This window comes from Ranitomeya imitator, chromosome 6 (genome assembly GCF_032444005.1).
Source record: "Ranitomeya imitator isolate aRanImi1 chromosome 6, aRanImi1.pri, whole genome shotgun sequence".
Classification (NCBI taxonomy): Eukaryota; Metazoa; Chordata; class Amphibia; order Anura; family Dendrobatidae; genus Ranitomeya; species Ranitomeya imitator.
The window spans coordinates 118,485,323-118,506,154 of NC_091287.1; the positions used below are offsets into that span (position 1 = coordinate 118,485,323).

General features: G+C 50.2%; 1 protein-coding gene across 1 annotated transcript in view; it reads left to right on the forward strand.

Moving 5' to 3' along the window:
• The first annotated feature begins 12,106 nt into the window (after positions 1-12,106).
• Positions 12,107-20,832, forward strand: part of STT3B (STT3 oligosaccharyltransferase complex catalytic subunit B) — a 178,876-nt gene continuing 170,150 nt past the window's right edge. The window contains exon 1 of the mRNA XM_069730024.1: positions 12,107-12,506. Within this exon, the coding sequence (XP_069586125.1) occupies positions 12,256-12,506 (251 nt within the window). The 5' untranslated portion in view covers positions 12,107-12,255. The remainder of the gene's footprint in view (positions 12,507-20,832) is intronic.

The window sequence follows — 20,832 nt, forward strand, 5'->3', positions numbered from 1 at the left end:
CTGGACCCCACAGAGTGATGCTCCCAGGAGATCGCGGTATGCGTAAGCACTGAACGCACACCGCGATCTCCAACGGAGAGACGGACGTGGCAGGAGGGTGAGTATCAGCTATATTCACCTGTCTGTCCCGTTCCAGCGCTGCGTGCCGCTCCATCTTCCGGGTCCTCTGCCTGTGACGTTCACAGTTCAGAGGGCGCGATGACGTGCTTAATGCGCGCCACCCTCTGACTGAACAGTCACAGCCAGAGGACCCGGAACACGGAGCGGCGCACAGCGCTGGAACGGGACAGACAGGTGAATATAGCAAGTGTCGGGGGCCTGAGCTAGCGGCGACTTCGGCACCTGACCCCCACAGCGCACCGGTGTCCCCGCCTGCTCAGGCCCCCCAGCACTCGGCGCCCAGCGACGATAGGTGTTTTTTTTTTATATATATATATATATATATATCGCAGCAGCATACGGCGCATATAATACAATGGAGCATCTTATGAGGCCATAAACCTTTATGGAGCAGTATACGGGGCATATAGTATGGAGCATCTTATGGGGGCCATAAACCTTTATGGAGCAGCATACGGGGCATACACTATGGAGCATCTTATGGGGGCCATCAACCATAATGCAGCAGCATACGGGGCATATACTATGGAGCATCTTATGGGGGCCATCAACCATAATGGAGTAGCATATGAGGCATATACTATGGAGCATCTTATGGGGCCATCAACCTTTATGGAGCAGCGTATGAGGCATATGGATGGGAGCAGCAAATTCCAGAACGGTGGCGCAGGATGAGAGCAGCACATGACAGAATGGGGGCGCAGGATGGGAGCAGCACATGACAGAATAGAGCAGCACATGACAGAACGGGGGTGCAGCATGGAAGCAGCACATGACAGGATGGGGGCGCAGGATGGGAGCAGCAAATGACAGAATGGAGGCGCAGGATGGGTGCAGCACATGTCAGAATGGAGGCGCAGGATGGGTGCAGCACATGTGAGAATGGGGGCGCAGGATGGGAGCAGCACATGACAGAATGGGGGCACAGGACGGGAGCAGCACATGACATAATGGGTGCAGCACATGACAGGATGGGGGCGCAGGATGGAGCAGCACATGACAGGATGGGGCGCAGGATGGAGCAGCTCATGACAGGATGGGGACGCAGGATGGAGCAGCACATGACAGGATGGGGACGCAGGATGGAGCAGCACATACCAGGATGGAGACCATATACCAATAAAAATGCTCGCCACCCGGGCGTAGAAAGGGTTCAATAGCTAGTCCTATATAAGACGGAAAGCAACAGAGGCGTTGAGGTATAAAAAGTAGAAAATATACTTTATTGAACAGAAAAAAATATACACAATAAAAACATACTAAAAACAGGGAGAAGTGTCAAGAGTACACACAGCATCAAGGTAGCCGGTAATATAACCACACAAATGGTAATATGTAGTAGCAACTAAATCAGACGATCAATAGTAAATAAGAAGCACTCACAAATAAAGTGCTATGTGCATAGCGGCATGGATCTAATCTCAGGGGAACAAACATATCCTGTTGATCACATAGGTGATGTTAACCCCTTCCCGACCCATGACGCCACGTAGGCGTCATGAAAGTCGGTGCCATTCCGACCCATGACGCCTATGCGGCGTCATGGAAAGATCGCGTCCCTGCAGATCGGGTGAAAGGGTTAACTCCCATTTCACCCGATCTGCAGGGACAGGGGGAGTGGTAGTTTAGCCCAGGGGGGGTGGCTTCACCCCCTCGTGGCTACGATCGCTCTGATTGGCTGTTGAAAGTGAAACTGCCAATCAGAGCGATTTGTAATATTTCACCCATTATAACGGGTGAAATATTACAATCCAGCCATGGCCGATGCTGAAATATCATCGGCCATGGCTGGAAATACTAGTGTGCCCCCACCCCACCCCTCCGATCGCCCCCCCACCCCCCCGATCTGGCCGGTACACTGCTCCGGCTCCCCTCCGTCCAGTGCTCCGCTCCCCCCCGTGCTCGTGTCCGCTCCCCCCGTGCTCCAATCACCCCCCCGTGCTCCAATCACCCCCCCTGCACTCCGATCCACCCCCCCCCGTGCTCCGTTCCACCCCCCCGTGCTCCATTCCAGCCCCCCGTGCTCCGTTCCACGCCCCCCGCGCTCCGTTCCACCCCTCCCGCGCTCCGATTCCCCCCCCGTGCTCCGATCCCCCCCCCCCGTGGTCCCCCCCCACCCTATCATACTTACCGATCCAGCCGTGGTCCCGTCCGTCTTCTCCCGGGCGCCGCCATCTTCCAAAATGCGCCCGCCGAATCTGCCGGCCGGCAGATTCGTTCCAAAGTGCATTTTGATCACTGAGATATAATCTATCTCAGTGATCAAAATAAAAAAAATAATAAATGACCCCCCCCCCCTTTGTCACCCCCATAGGTAGGGACAATAAAAAAATAAAGAAATTTTTTTTTTTCCACTAATGTTAGAATAGGGTTAGGGGTAGGGTTAGGGTTAAGGTTAGGGCTAGGGGTAGGGTTAGGGGTAGGGTTAGGGGTAGGGTTAGGGTTAGGGGTAGGGTTAGGGCTAGGGTTAGGGCTAGGGTTAGGGTTAGGAATGTGCACACGTATTCTGGTCCTCTGCGGATTTTTCCGCTGCGGATTTGATAAATCCGCAGTGCTAAACCGCTGCGGATTTATGGCGGATTTACCGCGTTTTTTTCTGCGCATTTCACTGCGGTTTTACAATTGCGATTTTCTATTGGAGCAGTTGTAAAACCGCTGCGGAATCCGCACAAAGAAGTGACATGCTGCGGAATGTAAACCGCTGCGTTTCCGTGCAGTTTTTCCGCAGCATGTGTACAGCGATTTTTGTTTCCCATAGGTTTACATTGAACTGTACACTCATGGGAAACTGCTGCGGATCCGCAGCGTGTGCACATACCTTTAGAATTAGGCTATGTGCACACGGTGCGGATTTGACTGCGGATTCGCAGCAGTGTTCCATCAGGTTTACAGTACCATGTAAACATATGAAAAACCAAATCCGCTGTGCCCATGGTGCGGAAAATACCGCGCGGGAACGCTGAGTTGTATTTTCCGCAGCATGTCAATTCTTTGTGCGGATTCCGCAGCGTTTTACACCTGTTCCTCAATAGGAATCCGCAGGTGAAATCCGCACAAAAAACACTGGAAATCCGCGGAAAATCCGCAGGTAAAACACAGTGCCTTTTACCCGCAGATTTTTCAAAAATGGTGCGGAAATATCTCACACGAATCCGCAACGTGGGCACATAGCCTTAGGGTTAGGGTTGGAATTAGGGTTGTGGTTAGGGTTAGGGGTGTGTTGGGGTTAGTGTTGTGGTTAGGGGTGTGTTGGGGTTAGGGTTGTGATTAGGATTATGGCTACAGTTGGGATTAGGGTTAGGGGTGTGTTGGGGTTAGTGTTGGAGTTAGAATTGAGGGGTTACCACTGTTTAGGCACATCAGGGGTCTCCAAACGCAACATGGCGCCACCATTGATTCCAGCCAATCTCGTATTCAAAAAGTCAAATGGTGCTCCCTCACTTCCGAGCCCTGACGTGTGCCCAAACAGTGGTTTACCCCCACATATGGGGTACCAGCATACTCAGGACAAACTGCGCAACAATTACTGGGGTCCAATTTCTCCTGTTACCCTTGTGAATCTAAAAAAATGCTTGCTAAAACATAATTTTTGAGGAAAGAAAAATGATTTTTTATTTTCACGGCTCTGCGTTGTAAACGTCTGTGAAGCACTTGGGGGTTCAAAGTGCTCACCACATATCTAGATAAGTTCCTTGGGGGGTCTAGTTTCTAAAATGGGGTCACTTGTGGGGGGTCTCTACTGTTTAGGCACACCAGGGGCTCTGCAAACGCAACGTGACACCCGCAGACCATTCCATCAAAGTCTGCATTTCAAAAGTCACTACTTCCCTTCTGAGCCCCGACGTGTGCCCAAACAGTGGTTTACCCCCACATATGGGGTATCAGCGTACTCAGGAGAAACTGGACAACAACTTTTGGGGTCCAATTTCTCCTGTAACCCTTGGGAAAATAAAAAATTCTGGGCTAAATAATTATTTTTGAGGAAAGAAAACGTATTTATTATTTTCACGGCTCTGCATTATAAACTTCTATGAAGCACTTGGGGGTTCAAAGTGCTCACCACACATCTAGATAAGTTCCTTTGGGGGTCTAGTTTCCAAAATGGGGTCACTTGTGGGAGGTTTCTACTGTTAAGCCACATCAGGGGCTCTGCAAACGCAACGAGACGCCCGCAGAGCATTCCATCAAAGTCTGCATTTCAAAACGTCACTACTTCAATTCCAAGCCCCGGCATGTGCCCAAACAGTAGTTTACCCCCACATATGGGGTATCACCGTACTCAGGAGAAACTGGACAACAAATATTGGGGTCAAATTTCTCCTGTTACCCTTGGGAAAATTAAAAAATTCTGGGCTAAATAATTATTTTTGAGGAAAGAAAACGTATTTATTATTTTCACGGCTCTGCATTATAAACTTCTATGAAGCACTTGGGGGTTCAAAGTGCTCACCACACATCTAGATAAGTTCCTTTGGGGGTCTAGTTTCCAAAATGGGGTCACTTGTGGGGGGTTTCTACTGTTAAGCCACATCAGGGGCTCTGCAAACGCAACGTGACGCCCACAGAGCATTCCATCAAAGTCTGCATTTCAAAACGTCACTACTTCACTTCCGAGCCCCGGCATGTGCCCAAACAGTGATTTACCCCCACATATGGGGTATCAGCGTACTCAGGAGAAACTGGACAACAACTTTTGGGGTCAAATTTCTCCTGTTACCCTTGGGAAAATAAAAAATTGCAGGCTAAAAGATCATTTTTGAGAAAATAATTTTTTTTTTTATTTTCATGGCTCTGCGTTATAAACTTCTGTGAAGCACTTGGGGGTTCAAAGTCCTCACCACACATCTAGATTAGTTCCTTTGGGGGTCTAGTTTCTAAAATGGTGTCATTTCTGGGGGATCTCCAATGTTTAGGCACACAGGGGCTCTCCAAACGTGACATGGTGTCCGCTAATGATTGGAGCTAATTTTCCATTTAAAAAGCCAAATGGCGTGCCATCCCTTCCGAGCCCTGCCGTGCGCCCAAACAGTGGTTTACCCCCACATATGGGGTATCAGCGTACTCAGGACAAACTGGACAACAATATTTGGGGTCCAATTTCTCCTATTATCCTTGGCAAAATAGGAAATTCCAGGCTAAAAAATCATTTTTGAGGAAAGAAAAATTATTTTTTATTTTCATGGCTCTGCGTTATAAACTTCTGTGAAGCACCTGGGGGTTTAAAGTGCTCAATATGCATCTAGATAAGTTCCTTGGGGGGTCTAGTTTCCAAAATGGGGTCACTTGTGGGGGAGCTCCAATGTTTAGGCACACAGGGGCTCTCCAAACGCGACATGGTGTCCGCTAACAATTGGAGCTAATTTTCCATTCAAAAAGTCAAATGGCGCGCCTTCTCTTCCGAGCCCTGCCGAGTGCCCAAACAGTGGTTTACCCCCACATATGAGGTATCGGCGTACTCGGGAGAAATTGCCCAACAAATTTTATGATCCATTTTATCCTACTGCCCATGTGAAAATGAAAAAATTGAGGCGAAAAGAATTTTTTTGTGAAAAAAAATTACTTTTTCATTTTTACAGATCAATTTGTGAAGCACCTGAGGGTTTAAAGTGCTCACTAGGCATCTAAATTAGTTCCTTGGGGGGTCTAGTTTCCAAAATGGGGTCACTTGTGGGGGAGCGCCAATGTTTAGGCACACAGGAGCTATCCAAACGCGACATGGTGTCCGCTAACGATGGAAATAATTTTTCATTCAAAAAGTCAAATGGCGCTCCTTCCCTTCCGAGCCTTACCATGTGCCCAAACAGTGGTTTACCTCCACATGTGAGGTATTGGTGTACTCAGGAGAAATTGCCCAACACATTTTAGGATCCATTTTATCCTGTTGCCCATGTGAAAATGAAAAAATTGAGGCTAAAAGAATTTTTTTGTGAAAAAAAAGTACTTTTTCATTTTTACGGATCAATTTGTGAAGCACCTGGGGGTTCAAAGTGCTCACTATGCATCTAGATAAGTTCCTTGGGGCGTCTAGTTTCCAAAATGGGGTCACTTGTGGGGGAGCTCCAATTTTTAGGCACACGGGGGCTCTCCAAACGTGACATGGTGTCCGCTAAAGAGTGGAGCCAATTTTTGATTCAAAAAGTCAAATGGCGCTCCTTCCCTTCCAAGCCCTGCCGTGCGCCAAAACAGTGGTTTACCCCCACATATGAGGTATCAGCGTACTCAGGACAAATTGGACAACAACGTTCGTGGTTCAGTTTCTCCTTTTACCATTGGGAAAATAAAAAAATTGTTGCTAAAAGATAATTTTTGTGACTAAACAGTTAAATGTTCATTTTTTCCTTCCATGTTGCTTCTGCTGCTGTGAAGCACCTGAAGGGTTAATAAACTTCTTGAATGTGGTTTTGAGTACCTTGAGGGGTGCAGTTTTTAGAATGGTGTCACTTTTGGGTATTTTCAGCCATATAGACCCCTCAAACTGACTTCAAATGTGAGGTGGTCCCTAAAAAAAATGGTTTTGTAAATTTCGTTGTAAAAATGACAAATCGCTGGTCGAATTTTAACCCTTATAACTTCCTAACAAAAAAAAATTTTGTTTCCAAAATTGTGCTGATGTAAAGTAAACATGTGGGAAATGTTATTTATTAACTATTTTGTGTCACATATCTCTCTGGTTTAACAGAATAAAAATTCAAAATGTGAAAATTGCGAAATTTTCAAAATTTTCGCCAAATTTCCGTGTTTATCACAAATAAATGCAGAATTTATTGACCTAAATTTACCACTAACATGAAGCCCAATATGTCACGAAAAAACAATCTCAGAACCGCTAGGATCCGTTGAAGCGTTCCTGAGTTATTACCTCATAAAGGGACACTGGTCAGAATTGCAAAAAACGGCAAGGTCTTTAAGGTCAAAATAGGCTGGGTCTTGAAGGGGTTAAATTCTTAGTAACATTGGGAAAGTTCCCTAAAGGTATCGTTACACTAAACGATTTACCAACGATCACGACCAGCGATACGACCTGGCCGTGATCGTTGGTAAGTCGTTGTGTGGTCGCTGGAGAGCTGTCACACAGACAGCTCTCCAGCGACCAACGATGCCGAAGTCCCCGGGTAACCAGGGTAAACATCGGGTTACTAAGCGCAGGGCCGCGCTTAGTAACCCGATGTTTACCCTGGTTACCACTGTAAATGTAAAAAAAAAAAAACAGTACATACTCACATTCCGGTGTCTGTCACGTCCCCCGCCGTCACCTTCCCGCACTGACTGTCAGCGCCGGCCGGCCGTAAAGCAGAGCACAGCGGTGACGTCACGTCACCGCTATGCTCAGCTTTACGGCCGGCGCTGACAGTCAGTGCGGGAAGCTGACGGCGGGGGACGTGACAGACACCGGAATGTAAGTATGTACTGTTTTTTTTTTTTTACATTTGCAATGGTAACCAGGGTAAACATCGGGTTACTAAGCGCAGCCCTGCGCTTAGTAACCCGGTGTTTACCCTGGTTTCAAGTGAACACATGGCTGGATCGGTGTCACACACGCTGATCCAGCGTTGACAGTGGGTGATCCAGCGACTAAATAAAATTCTGGCCTTCTAGCTTCGACCAGCGATGTCACAGCAGGATCCTGATCGCTGCTGCGTGTCAAACACAACAAGATCGCTATCCAGGACGCTGCAACGTCACAGATCGCTATCGTTAAAAAGTTGCTCAGTGTGAAGGTACCTTTAGTGTAGCAGCATGTCACACCATTGCGAACACCAGAGTCCTAGATAAATTCACACTGTCATGCTATTAGAAAAGTTTTCAATGGTCCCAAAAGGTAGCAGGACTCAAGATAAAGTGATGGATATTACCTGATGCCGGGAGGTGATAGACCCCCAAGGCGCGTTTCGCGAAAGATTCTTAGTGAGGCGTGTATAGGGATAGTGGCAGAGGCTCCTTAAATACTCACCAAGTACATTGGTAATCTGACCTTGTGTTGGAAAGGCTGTAACTTCAACTCTGCTAACTGTTCACAATAACAATAATTTTGACCAGGGGTGCACAAACTTTTACATACCACTGTAGCCTTCTATATAATATAATGGCCCCAGGCAGGGTCTCCGGCATGTCACTTTACTCACCCGTGCTGCGGTCGGCTCCACGTTCAGCAGAGCTTCCAGCCTGGCTCCCAGCCATGTCCTTAGGGCACGCGCCTGCCGCCCTCTTAAAGGGCCAGCGTGTGCACTTGCCATTTCCTCCCCAGTCAATGGCTGTGGGGTATTATGTATATATTGCTTCCTCCTCACTGGGGAGGTGCCTAAGCAACCTTCCTGTTCTGCAGTCTAAGTTGTGGAAGGTTGTGTACCAGTTCCTGCTGTACTCTGGTGCAGATCTTGCCTGCTGCACTCTGGTACAGATTCTGCCTGCTGCACTCTGGTACAGATTCTGCCTGCTGCACTCTGGTACGAACTCTGCCAGCTGCACTGATTCAAGCACTGCCTGCTGCACCATCCAGTCTGTCCTTCTGGGTCCAGCTGCTGTGCGTCTGTCCTGGAGTGGCACTTGGCGTTCATCGGGAGCCAAGCCTAACCTCACCATCAGAGTCTGGTGCTCGGTTAGTCACGCCCATCCAGGCTCTCTGTGGTCTGTGGCACAGTAGTTCCACAAACCACATCCGTGACACCCGCTAGTCCGCATTGTAGCGCAGAGACATTCTTAGATCTCGCATGTGCCGGTTCAGGCATGTAGTACTCAAATTATTGCAATTTTGCCTCTACTGAGTCATTTTCTGAAAAGTTGGCAAATAATGTGAATTGGGTCATCCTTTGCAGTCCCAAAAAAGATCCAGGCTAGGCAACCGTTGCCGCCCCTGCAAACTACAGACTCACAACCAGTAATGGCCACAGCCAGAGTTGTAGCTGAGGATGCAGTGCTTGTCGTGGTTGCACCACTCCATGTCTGTGCGGCAAGCCGCAAAGCAATCTCATCTTCCTCCTCCTCTGCTGAGCTAAACAGCTGCGTACCTCTGGGTTCACGCCAAGTGGGATCTACAACCTCATCGCCAGTATCTGTTCTCCCACTCATTACCCTGAGAGTCACCCTCCTCCTCTTCCTGCCCTGACACCACAGTACAATCCGCATATCCGAGTCTCATCAGGATGACCTTCACCCCCACCGGAAGAAAACATCTGTTGAAGAGGGTCTGGATTCTGCTCGGACCCTACTTTGTCTGTCCCCGTATCCAACTGAAAAAAAATTGGGGCATCGGTGCAGATGCTTTCCTCCCCTAGATTTTGTGAATCTTTGGAGCAGACCTCTGATGCTAATGGAATAGAATGCCTGCAGAATGCTGGTTCCCCAGTCAGTTGGGCGGTTTGGAGAGTTGTTATAAGCAAGGAAAACAAGGGTAATTGGGGCGCCTCCTACGTGGATAGTATCATGTGTCATCAGTGGGACGAAGAGGAGATGTCACTTGAAGCAGCGCTTGCCATCCACTGAATCACATGCTCTTTGTGGCCCTCCTCTACAAGGTGTACTGCTGTGCGGCTGCCAAAGACAGGGAGTCGAGTAGCCCGTCCAGTGTCAGGTGTTGTCAGTCGTCTATGGATATTACGAGATGGTGTTTGTTCAGCAGAGTTTTCAGTAACATTACCACCCATCCCACGTACACGTCGAACATCAAGCCTATTCCCCCTTCCACCATGACCTCGCTTTTTCCCACTCATGTTGGTTGTACCCTTCCCCTCTTTTAAGCAGCTGTATCACAACCCTAGGCCCAGACCTGTCAGTCACCTGTCACTAAATTAACAATCAGTATTTATTTGCTGAGATCGTGTGTCTAGCCCACACGGGTATCAGAGAGGATTCAGAACCGTGGCTGGTGTAGGGCCCACAGTACTAGCACAAACTGTCTGAAATGCGGACTCTGCTGGCTGCGCCACACTATTAGCACACACTATTCAGATGCTGGGAGGTGGATTCCACACAGGATCTTATCCAGCTGACTACTGGCAGTGGCCTCTCTGCGCTGTAAGGCTATGTGCACACGTTGCAGATTTCCTGCAGATCTGCAGCATTTTTTTCCGCGCGGAAACGCTGCAGATCTGCAAGTGATTTACAGTACAATGTAAATCAATGGCAAAATAAAAATGCTGTGCTAATGGTGCAGAAAAATCTGCACAGAAAACGCAGCAGATTCAAAAAAGGACCATGTCAATTCTTTGTGCAGATCTGCTGCGTTTCTGCACCCATTCCATAATAGAAGTCTGCAGGGGTAAAAAAAAAAAGGAAATAATCTGCACAAAAATCTGCAACATGTGCACAGACCAAAAAAAGGAGCAGATTCTGACCAGTGTTTTCTACCAAGAAATTCAGAATCTGCACAGGAAATTCCACAGTCAAATCTGCAACGTGTGCACATGGCACAAAAACCACATGTCACTTGTTATATGGAGAGGAACACGTGACTTCAACAGCCAATGACAGAAGCCCTTGTGTCTGGACGCTGTGGATGGTTTCTGCGCCCTGATAGTGTGTGGAGATTCCAGCAGCCTAAGGCTACTTTCACACTAGCGTCGGACTCGGACTGTTGCAGTGCGTCGGGCCGAGGTTCCGACACTAGCAGTGAAACGGAGGCACAACGGAGGCATTTTTCCTGCGCATCCGCTGCCCCATTGTAAGGTGCGGGGAGGTGGGGCCGGAGTTCGGTCGGAAAAAGCAGTCCGTCGGCATCAAAAAACCTTACGTGTAACGTTTTTTGCTCCCGGCGGTCCGCCACAACACGGCGCAACCGTCGCACGACAGTTGCTATGTGTGTCAATGCGTCGGTAATGTTACTCTATGGGGAAACAACTTTGCAAGATGCGTTTTTTCCCATAGATGACGCATTGCGAAAACGCCAGTGTGAAAGTAGCCAGAGTCAATAAAAATATTAATAAATAATAATTACAGTCCGCGGCTCCCCTGACCTAGACACCCCCCTCATAAAACACGTCCCCCCGCCCATCATACAGCATCACTATCCTAGCCAAAGTCCTGACAAGAGCGGAAACTCAATCATTTACCGAACTGTGACCGAATATTGAGGAAAATGCCTGAATCCGAACGCGCTACGTCCGTGCCGAATGTGAGATTAGCGAACGTTTTCCGGACGGATAAAATAATCTGTACTGGAGACCCCTATGATCTGGCCGGGTCCAGACCCCAGCAATCACACAGGTGCCCCATCAGCCAATGAGGCGGCGATCCTGGCAGCAGAGGCCGCGGATGAGCAGACACTGCCCCCATGCGATGTGACCGCAGACCAGCACCACCCGGGCAGGCTGCGCCTCACACACAGGATAACGGGCAGCACACGGTGCGCCTGCGCCATGCAGTGCGCAGACCCCGCCTGCTCTCCGCCGGGTGCAGCCGCCCCGCTCTCACGTTTCCGGCAATGAATGAGTTGACGGCAGAACCTCACACATTGGAGAGAAATAATTGGATGACGAGGCCCATAAGCCACGCCCCCAGCTACGCTCATTTTCCGCAGTCTCCGTAGAGTCCCCGCCCTTCCCGTATGCTTTGCATTGCTATTGGTTGACACGTCCTGTCAATCACTTCACGCTTTTCCTTTCTCCAGTTCATCTGACAGCACGTGCCTTAGGCCCACAGGGAAGTGTCAGGGTGGTCCCGCCTCTGCGTGACGTCATCAGCAGCGGAAAAAGGCGGGCGTTGGCAGTCTATTGTCTGCCACTGGCTCTAGGGTTTCCGTAACTCCGCCTCCAACGTACCTGTCGCTTGTTTATTGGCGGGGAGTTTAGGACTGTCAGAGTGGGCGGGGCTTGTTAGGACGCCCCTCCCTCGCCTCAGCTCTGACTAGGAAATGTCATTTGCGCTGAGGAGCGCTGAGCGGCTCCGTCCCGCCGGCCTCTCGTCAGGATTACTCCCGGGACTGTGATGAGGACGCCGCGCTCGGACGGAATCTCGACGTTAGTGACACGGAGCGGCGGAGGAGACCGGCGTCCTGCAGCGGACGAGCCCCGTGCCTGCGCATTGTAAAGCTCCCTCCTCATTCCCGAGCAGTCACCGACCGTCCACAGCCCCCTCCCGCCCCCAACACACACCCCCACCCCGGGAGGAGGAGGAGCGGCGGCCAGCGGGGGGGAATCCAACATGGCGGAGCACGCAGCCCTGGATAATAAGCACAAAGCGGCGACCGCCAACTCCGGGGCCTCCTCCCCCGCCCTGAGCCCCGGGCGCTCGGACTCCCCCGGGGGAGGGCTCTCGGGGGGCTTGTCGCAGCCGGCGGGCTGGCAGTCCCTGCTCTCCTTCACCATCCTCTTCCTGGCCTGGCTGGCCGGCTTCAGCTCCAGGCTCTTCGCAGTTATCCGCTTTGAGAGCATCATCCACGAGTTCGACCCCTGGTGAGTGCGCGCCGTGTGCTGGGGAGGTGGCACCGGTAATGGGCAAAGTGCAGGAGGCTGCCTGGTCACACCATGCTCTGCAGACTGCGCTGTACAGACTGTGTCAGGACCATGCTCTGCAGACTGCGCTGTACAGACTGTGTCAGGACCATGCTCTGCAGACTGCGCTGTACAGACTGTGTCAGGACCATGCTCTGCAGACTGCGCTGTACAGACTGTGTCAGGACCATGCTCTGCAGACTGCGCTGTACAGACTGTGTCAGGACCATGCTCTGCAGACTGCGCTGTACAGACTGTGTCAGGACCATGCTCTGCAGACTGCGCTGTACAGACTGTGTCAGGACCATGCTCTGCAGACTGCGCTGTACAGACTGTGTCAGGACCATGCTCTGCAGACTGCGCTGTACAGACTGTCAGGACCATGCTCTGCAGACTGCGCTGTACAGACTGTGTCAGGACCATGCTCTGCAGACTGCGCTGTACAGACTGTGTCAGGACCATGCTCTGCAGACTGCGCTGTACAGACTGTGTCAGGACCATGCTCTGCAGACTGCGCTGTACAGACTGTGTCAGGACCATGCTCTGCAGACTGCGCTGTACAGACTGTGTCAGGACCATGCTCTGCAGACTGCGCTGTACAGACTGTGTCAGGACCATGCTCTGCAGACTGCGCTGTACAGACTGTGTCAGGACCATGCTCTGCAGACTGCGCTGTACAGACTGTGTCAGGACCATGCTCTGCAGACTGCGCTGTACAGACTGTGTCAGGACCATGCTCTGCAGACTGCGCTGTACAGACTGTGTCAGGACCATGCTCTGCAGACTGCGCTGTACAGACTGTGTCAGGACCATGCTCTGCAGACTGCGCTGTACAGACTGTGTCAGGACCATGCTCTGCAGACTGCGCTGTACAGACTGTGTCAGGACCATGCTCTGCAGACTGCGCTGTACAGACTGTGTCAGGACCATGCTCTGCAGACTGCGCTGTACAGACTGTGTCAGGACCATGCTCTGCAGACTGCGCTGTACAGACTGTGTCAGGACCATGCTCTGCAGACTGCGCTGTACAGACTGTGTCAGGACCATGCTCTGCAGACTGCGCTGTACAGACTGTGTCAGGACCATGCTCTGCAGACTGCGCTGTACAGACTGTGTCAGGACCATGCTCTGCAGACTGCGCTGTACAGACTGTGCCAGGACCATGCTCTGCAGACTGCGCTGTACAGACTGTGCCAGGACCATGCTGTACAGACTGTGCCAGGACCATGCTCTGCAGACTGCGCTGTACAGACTGTGCCAGGACCATGCTCTGCAGACTGCGCTGTACAGACTGTGCCAGGACCATGCTCTGCAGACTGCGCTGTACAGACTGTGCCAGGACCATGCTCTGCAGACTGCGCTGTACAGACTGTGCCAGGACCATGCTCTGCAGACTGCGCTGTACAGACTGTGCCAGGACCATGCTCTGCAGACTGCGCTGTACAGACTGTGCCAGGACCATGCTCTGCAGACCGCTGTACAGACTGTGCCAGGACCATGCTCTGCAGACCGCTGTACAGACTGTGCCAGGACCATGCTCTGCAGACTGCGCTGTACAGACTGTGCCAGGACCATGCTCTGCAGACTGCGCTGTACAGACTGTGCCGGGACCATGCTCTGCAGACTGCACTGTACAGACTGTGTCGGGACCAAGCTCTGCAGACTGCACTGTACAGACTGTGTCGGGACCAAGCTCTGCAGACTGCTAGGACCATGCTCTGCAGACTGCACTGTACAGACTGTGCGAGAACCAAGCTCTGCAGACTGCACTGTACAGACTGTGCCAGGACCATGCTCTGCAGACTGAGCTGTACAGACTGTGCCAGAACCAAGCTCTGCAGACTGCACTGTACAGACTGTGCCAGGACTAAGCTCTGCAGACTGCACTGTACAGACTGTGCCAGGACTAAGCTCTGCAGACTGCACTGTACAGACTGTGCCAGGACTAAGCTCTGCAGACTGCGCTGTACAGACTGTGCCAGGACCAAGCTCTGCAGACTGCTAGGACCATGCTCTGCAGACTGTGCTGTACAGACTGTGCCAGTGCCAAGCTCTGCAGACTGTGCTGTACAGACTGCCAGGACCAAGCTCTGCAGACTGTGCTGTACAGACTGTGCCGGGACCATGCTCTGCAGACTGCACTGTACAGACTGTGCCGGGACCATGCTCTGCAGACTGCACTGTACAGACTGTGTCGGGACCAAGCTCTGCAGACTGCACTGTACAGACTGTGTCGGGACCAAGCTCTGCAGACTGCTAGGACCATGCTCTGCAGACTGCACTGTACAGACTGTGCGAGAACCAAGCTCTGCAGACTGCACTGTACAGACTGTGCCAGGACCATGCTCTGCAGACTGAGCTGTACAGACTGTGCCAGAACCAAGCTCTGCAGACTGCACTGTACAGACTGTGCCAGGACTAAGCTCTGCAGACTGCACTGTACAGACTGTGCCAGGACTAAGCTCTGCAGACTGCACTGTACAGACTGTGCCAGGACTAAGCTCTGCAGACTGCGCTGTACAGACTGTGCCAGGACCAAGCTCTGCAGACTGCTAGGACCATGCTCTGCAGACTGTGCTGTACAGACTGTGCCAGTGCCAAGCTCTGCAGACTGTGCTGTACAGACTGCCAGGACCAAGCTCTGCAGACTGTGCTGTACAGACTGTGCCAGGACCATGCTCTGCAGACTGAGCTGTACAGACTGTGCCAGAACCAAGCTCTGCAGACTGCACTGTACAGACTGTGCCAGGACTAAGCTCTGCAGACTGCACTGTACAGACTGTGCCAGGACTAAGCTCTGCAGACTGCACTGTACAGACTGTGCCAGGACTAAGCTCTGCAGACTGCACTGTACAGACTGTGCCAGGACTAAGCTCTGCAGACTGCGCTGTACAGACTGTGCCAGGACCAAGCTCTGCAGACTGCTAGGACCATGCTCTGCAGACTGTGCTGTACAGACTGTGCCAGTGCCAAGCTCTGGAGACTGTGCTGTACAGACTGCCAGGACCAAGCTCTGCAGACTGTGCTGTACAGACTGTGCCAGGACCATGCTCTGCAGACTGTGCTGTACAGACTGTGCCAGGACCATGCTCTGCAGACTGTGCTGTACAGACTGTGCCGGGACCATGCTCTGCAGGCTGAGCTGTACAGACTGTGCCGGGACCATGCTCTGCAGGCTGAGCTGTACAGACTGTGCCGGGACCATGCTCTGCAGGCTGAGCTGTACAGACTGTGCCGGGACCATGCTCTGCAGGCTGAGCTGTACAGACTGTGCCGGGACCATGCTCTGCAGGCTGAGCTGTACAGACTGTGCCGGGACCATGCTCTGCAGGCTGAGCTGTACAGACTGTGCCGGGACCATGCTCTGCAGGCTGAGCTGTACAGACTGTGCCGGGACCATGCTCTGCAGGCTGAGCTGTACAGACTGTGCCGGGACCATGCTCTGCAGGCTGAGCTGTACAGACTGTGCCGGGACCATGCTCTGCAGGCTGAGCTGTACAGACTGTGCCGGGACCATGCTCTGCAGGCTGAGCTGTACAGACTGTGCCGGGACCATGCTCTGCAGGCTGAGCTGTACAGACTGTGCCGGGACCATGCTCTGCAGGCTGAGCTGTACAGACTGTGCCGGGACCATGCTCTGCAGACAGGTAGCACCATGCTCTACATACAGACTGTACTGTGCCAGGCAGGTAGCACCATGCTCTACATACAGACTGTACTGTGCCAGGCAGGTAGCACCATGCTCTACATACAGACCGTACTGTGCCCCCGGGCTGTGCCAGGCAGGTCCAACCATGCTCTACATACCGTGCCCTAGAGCTCTGCCTGGCTCAAAGGCTGCTCCTGTGGCCGGCTGGCACTGCTTGCACTTTGCCTTGGGCTGTAGTGATTGACCAGTGTGTGTTACTGTCTGCCCTGGTACCTGTGCCCAGCTGCCGTCAATCGCTGGCATCAGGCACTGGCCAGGAGGTGCGATGTGTCATGGGCTCAACTTTCTCTGCACTGAAACCTTAAGGTTGAAAATGAGTCTTTGTAGCTTGTCACTTTGTGGCACCTGTTGTGGCAGTTGGCCATCTAGAGCTGGCATGTATTGGTACAGACTGCTGGCCAATTGTCTGAAGTGATCAGGCCTGGCGTGCAGTGCAGAAGACTGGGGGACCACCACTGGGCATACACTGGTTTAGTAGTTACTGGTATATACTGTTCTGCAAGGGATTCTTCTGTGGCGGTGGGTGGTGTTACTGGGTGATCAGTCGCTCCATGGACTCGGCACTTCCGTACACTGGCACATACTTGGTCACTACACTTTCATATACTGGTATGTACTATGTCCGTGGTATACAGGATTCTTAGGCACTGGCATATTCTGTGTGTGACTGGCAAGTACTTGGTTCCTAGACTTGATCATATGCTGGCTAGTGCCATCTCTGAAGTATATGATGTAGTCAGGCACTGGCATGTACTAGTTCACTGTTCCCCTCTAACTGGCGTGTGCGATGTCTAGCATGCAGGGTGATCAGGGATCTGTACATAACTGGTCACTCTGCCCGATCTGCACTCGCAATGAGCAAAGCAATCAGTGACTGGCACATACCTGGTCACACTGCGCCTCATACACTGGCATATGCTATGTCTGTAGTGTGCAGTGCAATAAGGGACTGGCACGTACCTGGTCAGTGTGCCCCCTCATGTTGGCATGTACTGTTTGTAGTGGCCAGGGTGATCAAGCACTGGTTACACTGTGTCTGGAAGATAAATATATGACCATCTCCTGGCACAGTATTGCTTGGCACTAGGTGCTGGGTGAAGTACAAGGAGTCATTCATTGCTGTCATATACGGCTTCTCTAGTGCCCTGGTTGGCCAGGCACTGGCATATACTGGTTAGCTGGGGCTGTGGTGCACTTCTCCTTGACAAGATGGTGTCATGTCTTTAATACAGAAGTGTCAGATTTTCCGGTTGTCTTTTGGGCATCCGTCTGATAAGGGGGGGGTTCTTCATCTCCATGAAATGGATGGTAGATTGTTGCCCTCCAGCTCTTTGATGGAGGTGCTGAGCTTCCTGCCCGCTGCCTCCCTTCTTCTTCATAACTCCTACATCTTCATGTTTGCGGCACATTCCTTGTCCGCAGGAGATGATTTGATTTTTAGGTAGGGAGGGGTGAGGATGAGCTTGATCTGCCACCCTGCCATATGCCCTTCTCTGGTGCGCTGTCACATCGCTGTCTGGCAGGAGTGAGCGCAGCGCTGAGATCCTGCGCCGCCGCCTCCTCCGTTAGTGGCTGCTCAGACTAGTGATTATGAGCTTGTGGCTGGGGTTACAGCCCTGCCTTGTGATTACATGCTGCTTACCAGGAATATCCATGTCTTTAGGTTTACAAATCTATAAGGTACAGAATACATACAGTGTAATTCCTTAATCCAGCATTAAGGGGGCATGCCAGTGGTCTGGATTATAAGATGTTTGCAGATAAGCACATAGAACCCCAGGAGGTCAGCCCAAACTAAGATCTGATACTACCGCTGTGTTAATCTGTGTAATCCCCAGAGGCTCAGATTTGGACTTTATTTTTTTTTTTAACCATATTACAGTCCAATTCGGTAATGGACTATTGGATGCCAGATTAAGGGATTTATTTTAGAGTACTTATGGCTGTGTGTCTACGTGTTCAAAGGCGTCTTGCAACCAATGATTTGCAGGGTAATGTGGAATTGCAGAAGTGAAAGGAGCAGGAAAAAGTGGAATTTTTTTCTGCTGACATAATTTGGTAGAAAAAAGGGGGGCTTAGACGTTAGGCCGAGCCACAGTGACCGCACTCAATCACTACCCTGCTCCACTTCCTGCCACCAAGCTTTGCTGCCCCATCTGAGGGCAGCATAATGTAGGGGCAGAGACCCTGATTCCAGAGATGTATCACTCACTGAGCTGCTCACTCCTTGTTCTAGCTGCTGGAGATCTACCAGTTTTCTGAATAATGAGCTCTGTATAACGCAGCTCACAGCACTGATTGGCAGCTTTCTGCCTATGCACTGTACACAGAAAACAGCTAATCAGTGGTGGGAGCAGGGTTATATAGGGCTCCTGACTATGGAGGAGTACTTGGCAGCAGGGTTATTAGTATTCAAGAGAATCTTTTGATAAAACAGGGTGTTTTATCAAAATTGCTGAAAGCAGACCAGTTACTGACATCACTGGAATCAGTGTCTCTGCTCCTACATCTTGCTGCTCTCAGATTAGGTGGCAAAAGACCCCGTGATTCCTAAGTTGTAAATGCGGGTTCTTGCATGGTAAAAAGTACAGGTACTATTATCCAAATGTTATTTTTGGTCATTTTTTTTTTTTTTTAGTTTATAAGGGATTTTAGCTCTTTAGAGCCAACCTATTTTGGAACGTGCGGACGATGCATATACTGTATATCTAGTTTTTTTTCTCCTTCAAATTATCAATTATGGTAACTTACACTATATTAGTAACATTATAGTTGATTTACAGGATGTTGTATTTCTCAGATGCACAATATTGACTTATATCTGACTTGTAAAGTTTATTACTTTGGGGGAGGGCAAAAGTTTTTTTTTTTCCATTTTTATTTTATGTGGCTTACTGCGAACATAAATGTTTCTTTTGTGTGGATCAGTATGATCAGTCATACCAACAGTATGGTATATAGTATTTGTGTACTTGTAGTACAGCATTTGTACCATGCAACACTTAGTTTAACCTTTCCATAGATGTAGCCATTTATAAGCTTTTTTTATTTATTTTTTTGCTAGTGAACTGTACATTTGAAAAAAAAAAGTTGTGTATAATTTGCTAATTTTTGAGCAACTAAGCCAGTAACTACAATGAAAACAGTATACCTAATCCGCACACCAAAGCATTACTGCCTGTAGGTCTATTAGGTCTTGGCTTTGTATCCTCTTGATGGGCCTGAAGATCTTTTTATTAGGCTCTCACCTGACATAACCATCCGGAATCTCCTAATGAGGCTCCCAGGATTGCTGACCCATGACGAACCCAATTGAAGCCACAAAATCTAGCCTTTTATGCAGAACCTCATCTTCCTCTTAGATCTGCTATAATACTGCAGAGCTTCTGGTGTGTCAGCAGATTTGGTGATGCAAACTGCATAAGTTGTTACATAGATCTTGGACCTGATGATGGTGTACTTCCTTTATAAATCCCTATTTAAATGGCTGTGCATTCCTTTTTGGAATTTTAAGCTCCATCTCTACCCAAGTGGCCTGATTGGCAGCTCCTCAGTGTCCCTCCTGCTGCTGAAATCTCGCACTGCTCCTTACAAGCTGGAGAAAGCAGGCTGGGTGGGCCGAGGATAAATTCACTTTGTGCAACCATTAAGACATGCAGTTTCAAAGTAAGTACACCCGGTTTAATAAGCTATACACTTTGCATTGTGAAGCGTGATGGCAGGTCCGCTTAGGAGAAACTGGTGACAACCTTATTCTCTCCATGTCACGTGTTGGACCCCATCAAAGGAGGCTGGGCGTTCGACATGTGAAGCGTGGAGTTATGGGGTTAACGGCACATTTCAGGTGTCAATTCCAGGCCCCATAGAGAATTAAAACAGTGTATACTGGCCTCCAGGTGACGTGACATTTTGTCACCTGACTGCTGCAGCCTTTATTATTTCATCAGTGGATGTCCGCTCTGACTAAAGATTGATGAGCTGCAGCCGATCAGTGGCCGCTGATTGGCTGCAGCAGTCACATATACGTTGTTTTTATTTTCTATGGGGCCCTGAAATGATTAAGCAGTGATAGTTTAGTAGCAGTTATCCCTTTTAAATAGTTTGTTGCTGTTTGACTTGGGGTTCACAAGACGACGTTGCAGAAGGAGCGAAACACTCTCCGTAATTATTTGAGTCCGCTTGACATTGAATTAGGGAATGCGCGGCCTTGACACATGCTTTGGATCTAAGGAAGTAAATGCAGCCAAAGTGATCATGTAAGAAAGCGGCATTGAAAGCCGCCAGTCCCGCAGTTCCGAAAGGCCATGATGAAAGCTGTAAGCATTGTGCTTATCAGGCAAGTAGGTAGATAATAAAGGGTTATTTCCAACAAGTGCACGGAGCGATGGTGGCTCATTGATTGCAGAGTGGGCTAGATAGCCGGTGTTCTCTGCTTATTAGCTCCATTTTCTCTACGGTTTGAGTCTGTTCACAAATCAGTTGAGAAAGTAACGAGCCTATAAATATTATATGTAAAAGTATTCTATTGTGTTTGCTGGTGAGCTATGACTGGCATTGTTGGCATGTCACTCTAACCTA